The sequence below is a fragment of the Pteropus alecto genome, unplaced genomic scaffold, assembly GCF_000325575.1.
Source record: "Pteropus alecto unplaced genomic scaffold, ASM32557v1 scaffold106, whole genome shotgun sequence".
Taxonomy (NCBI): Eukaryota; Metazoa; Chordata; class Mammalia; order Chiroptera; family Pteropodidae; genus Pteropus; species Pteropus alecto.
In genome coordinates, this window is record NW_006442103.1 from 11,312,596 (window position 1) to 11,321,063 (window position 8,468).

At 44.6% G+C, this 8,468-nt stretch overlaps 2 protein-coding genes across 2 annotated transcripts in view; both read right to left on the reverse strand.

Annotated features, from left to right (window-relative positions):
* The window catches only part of LOC102881919 (gastricsin-like), a 7,144-nt gene extending 4,203 nt beyond the window's left edge, over window positions 1-2,941 (reverse strand). The window contains exon 1 of the mRNA XM_015595393.1: window positions 2,816-2,941. Within this exon, the coding sequence (XP_015450879.1) occupies window positions 2,816-2,941 (126 nt within the window). The remainder of the gene's footprint in view (window positions 1-2,815) is intronic.
* Window positions 2,942-3,116: 175 nt separating this feature from the next.
* The window catches only part of OVGP1 (oviductal glycoprotein 1), a 14,463-nt gene continuing 9,111 nt past the window's right edge, over window positions 3,117-8,468 (reverse strand). Inside the window, 9 exon segments of the mRNA XM_015595394.1 lie at window positions 3,117-3,694; window positions 3,785-3,927; window positions 4,564-4,576; window positions 4,988-5,096; window positions 5,099-5,131; window positions 5,550-5,659; window positions 7,146-7,338; window positions 7,440-7,477; window positions 7,480-7,547. Coding sequence (XP_015450880.1) covers window positions 3,117-3,694; window positions 3,785-3,927; window positions 4,564-4,576; window positions 4,988-5,096; window positions 5,099-5,131; window positions 5,550-5,659; window positions 7,146-7,338; window positions 7,440-7,477; window positions 7,480-7,547 — 1,285 coding nt within the window.

Here is an 8,468-nt window from a genome sequence, read left to right on the forward strand (position 1 = left end):
ATTACTCTAGGCATTTAAATGTGTGTCGAACAAATGAGAGGGATGAAAACAGTATTCATTAAGCAAGCAGAGAGAGGGAGTGATAGCTCCCAGTGGGACGGAAAAGCCTTCACAGAAGAGGTAACATTTGAGTAAGGATCTTGCAGGACGTTAGATGAGGACGTAAGGGAAGCAGAAAAGTCATAGCAAGAAGTGAAGCTTGACCAGTGGTACAAAGGAATGAAGGAAAAGTCATAGCAAGCAGAAGTGAAGCTTGACCAGTGGTACAAAGGAATGAAATCGTGTGATAAATTCAGAGAACATTGCAACCAGCATGGCCAGAAGAGCAATTCTCAACGTATTTCCTCGCCAGCCAAGACACCAAGACACATCCGAAGAACGTGCACTGGATCTGCACAATTCTCATTATGCCAATTTTAGCTCTGAAATGTTTCCACTAAAGAAACCATCTGAAATGGGAAGGACTTGTAATGCTAAAATAGAAATACTCTTGAGTCTACAATATTATATTAAAGCAGTATGTATTTTTTATCCTCAATATTTTAACTATTATTCTATCAAGTTACTAATGACATGCTTCCTGATTGATTACAACGTACCAGGGACAGAACTACTGGACTAAAATACTAGGAATCTCTATGATTGTAAACAGATTATAAGATGGACCTTATATACCATGCTAAGCAATACTGACTTTATTCTGTAAGCAGTAAGGAGCCATTAAAGTTTTTTTAATCCAGCAAATGACACACTTAATACCTTCTATATACCATTTATTAGTCTTTTAGATTGTAGCATTTTTAGAAGCATTAGTGGGAAAGGCCAGTTACCAAAAACGATTCCCTGAGTAAAGTTGTAGCTGGCATGAGAGAAGTTACTGGAACTTTGTCATGAATCTACTCTTGAAGCCATCGAGCTATGCACAAACCCAGATAAGTTTTCAGTTTCATGTGTATGATTTAATGTTTCTTTAGAGAAATAAATTCTTAAAAGGAAACTTAAGAGCTATACGGGATATGTTTATAACAATAATACTTACCTACTGAACACCGGTTTTGTGCCAGGCGCATATGTCATGTAACCATTGTAATTTAACATCCCCATGATCACATAGTTAATAAAGGGCAGAGCTGGGACTTCAAGTCTGGTTTTTCTGAACTCGACCTCTGTCTAACCAAAGCCTCACAAACTCTTTGTTTCAATGTGTGTAAAAGTATCAACTTTAACAGTAATGACAAAGATTTATATTTCATTTAATTTTTTTTGTGGGAAGATACTCTAATTGCTTTTCTCATACTCCCCTAGTTTCCTTCCTGGCCCCATAAAAAATATAACCCCATGTGCTGCTGCCACCTGGTGGCGATGTCCCTAATTTACACAAAAACCGGTTTTGGGACTATTGAAAGGGCCCTTTTATGTGACTCTCCAAAATTCAAATTAGAAAGTGATAAAAGCTCATAACATCTTCTCTGTGGCTCACTTTCCAAGGTGTGGACAACCTGTGCCTGTTTATTAGTTATGCCCGTCTGAGCCTGCGCCCAGCCTCTATCCCACCCGCATTAATCAGCCAAACCATCGCCTTGCCGGCGGTTCTTATGACTTCTCCGGTCCCGCGTCTTTGCCTCTGGCCTCTTGTCAACTCTTAACACTTTAGGCGCTTTCTCCTACATTTATTAACTGACATCCTATAGGAAGGAAGAGCTGTCCCTTCTTCCCCATTTGCTTATTCTATTACTCATTAATAGCATAAGGACTCGTGCTATTCTATGGGTTACAATCAATTATTATCATTATTTTGTTGCTTGGATTGTCCCAGTTTGGGCCACTGGGGATCCCTTCAGCGTGGCTCTAGTGTCTCTCCAACATGGCCCCACCGTGTTTTGAGTACTTCCTTATCATCTGGGAACATAAGAGATTCCAGTCCTTTCTTGCACTTTCCAGCACGAGAATCAGCCTTTCCTTCAAGGGTCCCCAGTTCCTTCTATGGGAGAATAAACTTTAGAAATCAAGATCTGGGCGTTAGATATTTATGTCAACTGTAACTGAAAAAAATTTTAATTTAATAATATGAAATTATATATCTTAGCCCTAAAAAAAAATTTTTTTTAAGGATCTGGGCATTAAAAGTATTAATTGCTTCTGAGATGTCTATTTTTATAGACATCTATATCTATTTTTATATAGACATCTATATCTATTTTTATATTGACTTATTTCATATATACTTATACACTTTTAGAACTATGATTTTGTATCTATACCTCCAACACCACAGGGTAAATCCTAATCTTTCCCTCTCTAGCCTGTTTGTAAACCACTATGTTTGGGGGTTGGTTTGTTATGCAACTTAACCGATTTGTGATTTATGCTGTGGCAACACGGGCCTGTGGCCTGTACTCACATGTGTGTGAACACATCCTTCGCCGGCTTCAGTCATTTTTGAGAAGTGCTTGGATCTATAGGCGTTTTAATTTGATACCCTTATTTTAAAGACTTAGAGGCTGCACTTCGAAAAGAAAAGGTAACATCAGCGATAGGTATGGTACCCGCTCTGAGCACCACCGTCCCCCAGAAGGGAAAGGCTAGAAATTGATCCTGTGTCTATACGAACTTATGAGGGTTGATCATGCCCAGGAAAACACTCCATAGGGAGATTTCAGTGTGTAGTAAGTGGGAATTGATGTTTCTGGAGGAGACCTAGGGAAAGTATGCAGGTAACACACAAAAACACTGTGTGTACCTTTCTCTCAACCACTTCTTATGGTAAGAATGGGTGGGGGGGGGTGTTTCTTTTCAGAGACCACTAAGATTTTACCAAGTAGGGGATAAATATGGAAGATTCAACTTCCCCCTCCTTCTCCCAGTCTCCCTTGAGGATTGAGAAAAACTGCTCTAGAAGAGATTCTGGCTCTGACCAGCAGCGAAGCGAGCAGTGGTCCATGGCAGAGAGGGAAGCACATCATCCACTCTGGAAAACATCAGTGTGGGCCAGACACAATGCCCTCTCCAAACATAGCAGTAGGAGAAAGTGACTTTAAGCTGAAATTGGGTTGTACAGGTCATTTCAAGAAAATAACCTCAGAGAACTCAGATGGATTCTTGTGTTTCCAGTTTATTCAACAGAAAAGAGGTTCCTTCACTGTGGCTTTGAGGCCTGCTTCGTCCCATGAGTGGTTTATGAATGGCCGGGCACAGACAGCCACTGTCAGGTGACCTAGAAGAGAAGACGAGGGCTTTCCCCAGCTGTTGCCCACCAACAAAGCTTGGGCTTCTTGATCTACAGCAGAGTTTTCTGGGTTTTCTTTCTTTAGAGAGAGAGGACTTGTTGGAAGGGTCATTAAGTTGACAGAAGAATGGTTGTCAAAAAAGGAATGCATCCTGGGAGCTAGATGACAGGGCCAGACCCTGTTTTCAGCATCCATCTAAACACCAAAGTAACCTACCTGGGGGCCAGTGTCCACCTTGGAAGTCAGATTCTTTCCTCTTAGCATCTTAGTGTGCCCATCAGGGATAACTGTCATCTTTCTGGAGGGGAGAGTCATCTTTTCAGGTGCTATAGACTTCCTTCTAGGGAGCATGATCTTCACTCCAGAGGGCTCAGTATGAAGATGCGTGAAGGCAATAGTCATCTCAGACTGATGACCCACAGGAGTCATGGTCTTCTCTGCAGGAGTCTCAGTCTTCCCTTCTAGAACTGCAGTATGCTTTCCAAAGGACAATTTGTCCTATGCAAGAGTCACAACCCAACCTCTGGGGACTATAGTCATATTTTCAGTCTTCCTACAGGTCTCAGTGGCCATAACCTCTCTTCCTAGGAGCAAAATCCCAGAATCAGCGGCCAATGTCTTGGGCACACTCAGCCTTTCAGGGCTAGTTCTTGAAGAATTCACAGTAGACAAGAGTCAAAATTTTGGTGAAGGAGTTGCACTGGACCCAAGAAAATCATAGGAAAGGATGAGATTGCTACCTCTTCCTCCCCATCCCCATTGATTACTGGCAGGACCAGAATCACTCCAGGACTGAAGTACCTGCTTCCAAAAGCCAGAATTGGAGGATTTCATGAAGCACCCACTTGAGGATGTGGATGAAATCCCACCACAGAAGCCCTGCTCCCCCACCTCATCACACTTACGTGACTCCGGGCGTCCATGAGAACTCAGCAGATTTGCTACGTTTCTGGTGAATGACTCCAAGAAGGAGCCTGCCAGCTCTCTATGCTCAAGTCCTCACTTTGACCTCTCTGTGCCTTCAGCAAGACCTTGCCCTCAATGCTTAATTCCTTACTTGTTGAATCCTCAAGAAGAAACCCTGTGTCCCCCACAGTGGGAGTGACCAGGAACAGTGCTGAGGGCAAGGAGGCTGCTCTAGACAACATGTAGTAAGGAACCGAGTTGGGGTCCCATCTCTGCCCCTGACTAGCTGTTACCCATCTGAGCCCCAGTCTCCTTATTCATAATATAAGGATTATAAACTATCTCCAAGGATGTTTCAGCTCCAGCGTGCCAGGTTCCATCTCCTGTCTGCCAGAATAGTTTCTACTATCAAAGAGATGTCAAAAGAAACCTAAATTCCTTTTCTGGTCCTTGTCCTATGAAAGCAGGAGGGGAACACACACACACACACACACACACACACACACACACACACGCACACACCAAACAAAAAAAAAACAGAGAAATAAACTAATATATATTGAGTGCTAACTATGAGTCTGCACAGTTTTCATTCCATATCTCATTTCTTATAATAATGTCATGAGTATAAGGATTATTCCCATTTTACAGACACAGAAAACAAAGCTCAGAGAGGTCAAACGGAGTACACATCTAAACCAAGATTAGGAAACAGATTGGCTTGAGAATAATCAAATCTTATTCTCTTCCCTCAATGTCATGTCACCACCAAATCCTTTAGATCTAACAGAAAGGACTTATCCCGGGCCTGCGTATGCAACTTTCAACTCCAGCTCTAAGTCATAGCTACTTACCAGCCTGCAACAGGAGGTTATTCAACATGTAGACAAGGGGGAAAGGGCCAGTGCTACAGAAAACGCCCCTGACGTCATCCAGGTCCGATGTCCACACCATGCCCCACCCCGCCGCCAAAAATGTTCTCTCTTTATGAACAATGCCTGGAAAAGTAGTAGTCAGTCAACCTCCTGTACTGCCCATTCTCCAGGCTGGGTACAATGGCAAAAAAGAGAAGACAGACGGTCAGGAGGCAATACAGCAGGATGGTTGGGAGGATAGTCTGTGTTTAACTCTAACCTCTACCACTTATTAGCTATGGAGTCTTCAAAAACTGAGATTTCATCTCTTCGAAATAAAAAAGATTGAAGTAGATGAGATTAGGAAACCCCAGTTAGTTTGGATATGCCTGAAACTCACCCACTGTAGTCATCTGCACATTTTCATCCTCCACCCGGTACACAGAGAGAGAAAGAAAGAGTCAAAGAGAGAGAGAGAGAGAGAGAGAGAGGGAACAGACAAGGGCCTCATGGGAGCCAGAGGGAAATTATATGCTGGAGTAAGAAGGAATCAAGTTCTTACCTTGTGTCTGAAGCTGATGGCATCATCATAGCCAACCCACTTCTCCCTATTGTAGGCGCATGGGACATACTGATAATCAATCCAGCACTTCTTAGCTCTCTGGAGAAAGCAAATCTGCCAGAAGGATGACAGATTACTTCTGTGAAGTGCCATGGAGAGAAGCACCAGCAGACACATACTTCCTTGCCCAGAAATGAAGAATCCAAGAATCCCTCCCCAGAGGATGAGAAGAAGCTAGACAGAAGAGAGAGAGGGGAAGCCCCTCACAAAGGACCTGACCCCTATTCTGAATGAATTCCTGCTCTTACATGCCTTCCTCTAATGTCCATGATGGAAGACAGGGAAGAGACTAAGGAGCGGGCGACTTCCTTCAGGAAGCAGACCTGGGTTTGCAAAACCATGCCAATGCCAAACTACCAGCAGCAGTGAACCTGACCCTTGACCAAGCCTGTACCTTTTTCAAAGAGTTTTCTGCCCCATCTAGGTAGTTATCAAACTAGTGTTTGAACCTCTAATAAATGTAAGGGTCTCAAAGGCAAAGAGAAATAGGTTATTATAATCAATCAAGCATCTGAGTGTCAGCTGGGTGCCCAGCATTGTACTGGAACCATATGCTGCAGAGGACAGTGTTCAAGACGGGTTGCAGAAGCTAATGCCTAAGTCTTTTTTTTTTTTTTTTGGTTCTTTAAAAGTTCCATCAAAATCTCTTTGACCCATAATGTCCTTCAAGAACACTATTTCAACTATGCTGTGACTCATCACCATGCGTCATTGGATTAGCGGGAAAGCATCTCCACCGAGTCGGCACAGAGCAAGGATTGGAGAGACACCGACACCTCCATTACTACCTACGGCGAAGGCTTAGCCCTCCACCCCTCACCCCTACACACCTTGTGCCTTTGTATCGCTGTCCTCTGCCTTCCTATGTTGTCGTTTCTGTTCGTCAGGATCCTACCTGTGCTTCAAAGCTCTCCTTGAAACCGACCAGCCACACGCCCTGTGTCTCCTAGTCTCTTCTCGTGTGCTTCACACTCCCTTGGGTCCATGTCTCTTTTCTCCGCTCGGTAGCAAGCTTTGCTGAGATGGGGATTAAGGAAGTAGGATTGGAGTAGAGGAAAAAGGATCTGTATAGAGGATGTTTTGGGATTGCGTCAACATAATCTAGTAGTGGGGAGGGTGGGAGTCTGGGAGAGAGATGCAACGAGGCAGGCCGTGAGTGGTGAATGAGGGGTATGTGGTACTGCGGAGGGGGAGAGGTTATACTGTTCTTTTACTTTTGCAAATGTTTGAAATTACACATGTTCCAAATATTCATTATTTTATTCAGGCCACATAGATAAGTCAGGATTGACTTTTATGACATTTAAGATTCTTTTAAGGGGTAAAATATCTGTCCCTCTTTTATTCAGATTCCACCCAGCCTCTCACCCTTTACCAAGAACTCAGATAACTTCCCCTGAAGAAAAAGAAAATGTCCCAGATGGTGAATTTCCCTTGTCCTGTCTCTGGCTGTCACCCTTGCCTTTGCCCTTTGTCCTTCCTCTCGCCCAGGCTGCAGGTGAGAGAGGCCTAACTAATAGGAAGAGGTCCCTTTCCCTGTTATCTCATAATAAGCCAAGAAGCCAGACTGCTTGATGTGCTTCCCTGGAGATGCAGGTCCTATAGCTTCAGCCTGCAACCCATTCTTAGAGGCTTTGAGGAGGTGAAACAGATATCCACAGGTGGGGAACCCCGTGAGGAGCTACTCTGAGGGTGCTCCCAGCTTTGGCCAGTAATTGATGGCATGCGCCTGCAAGTAAGAAGAACACGAATCCCTCTTCGTTACCAAGAGCCAATGGCCTGGGCTCAGGGGCAGATGTCTGGGCCACCTGAGACCTTTCCTTCTCTCGCTGAAGATTTGGGGTCTCCGGGCCTAGAGAACAGGGGCTGTTATGTCCTGCGACCTTTTCCCAGCTTCCATGTAAGTCATAAGACAAGGCATTGACAAAGTCCAGGAGTCTGTAAAGGGCAAGAGGAGGAGACAGGAAAATCCTCAAGTCAGATCATAGTGCTAGCTAACCAGCTGTGCATCAGTCACCCAGGCTTTCCTACTATTTCTACCCGTGGGGCCCCCCCAAGCTGTGCCGCCCACTTGAGACGCTGCCCCTGGAACAAAGTGCTGGTTAGGGACAGCTGTGCCTCTGGATCTATGCCACCCTGAGAGTATCCATGGAAACCAGCAGGAGTCAAACAAGAAAACAAATGTCCCCAGGCCTGATACAAGTGCTAAGAGAGGTCTGCAAAAACCGTCAGGAGTAAAGCAGTGCTGTCCCATGGCGGTAGAAGAGCTTCCGTCTTTCTACCATTTAAGAAAGCATTAAAACTCGTCTCATCCGGAAAGCTGTCACCACGACGAAGTATGACTGAGCACTTACCAGGTCACATGTCTAAGGGTTTACATGAATTATCTAATTTAATTTCCATCTGGCCAGTACCCTAAGTACAAATGTCTCCACTTTAAAGTTGTAGAAACTGAGCCTCAGACGGGTTAACTAATCTGCCTAAGGTCACCCAGCTGGGTGAAGGTGAAGGTAGGCCTCCCTCAGTCCTGCATGGCTGTCGCACCAAGACCAACACCAACAAACACCAACACCAACACCAACACCGACACCAACACCGATGAGCCGCGCTCGCCTGGGCCACTCTTCTTCCCACCCACGTTGAAGCCACCCCCCCCCGTGGAACCACACACAGAAACGCCCCGTCCTCTCTTTGGTTCTGCATCTGCCTCAGTTTCCTCATCTGCAAATACTAGATTCCTGACGACTGAGCAAATTAGTTCAGAGCTGGCCTGTCCAGAAAGAGTTCTGAGCTATTCTCTGTCTGGCTTTATAATGTTTGCATGAAGACATGTGCTCTGAAAGATGCGCCTGACTGGGC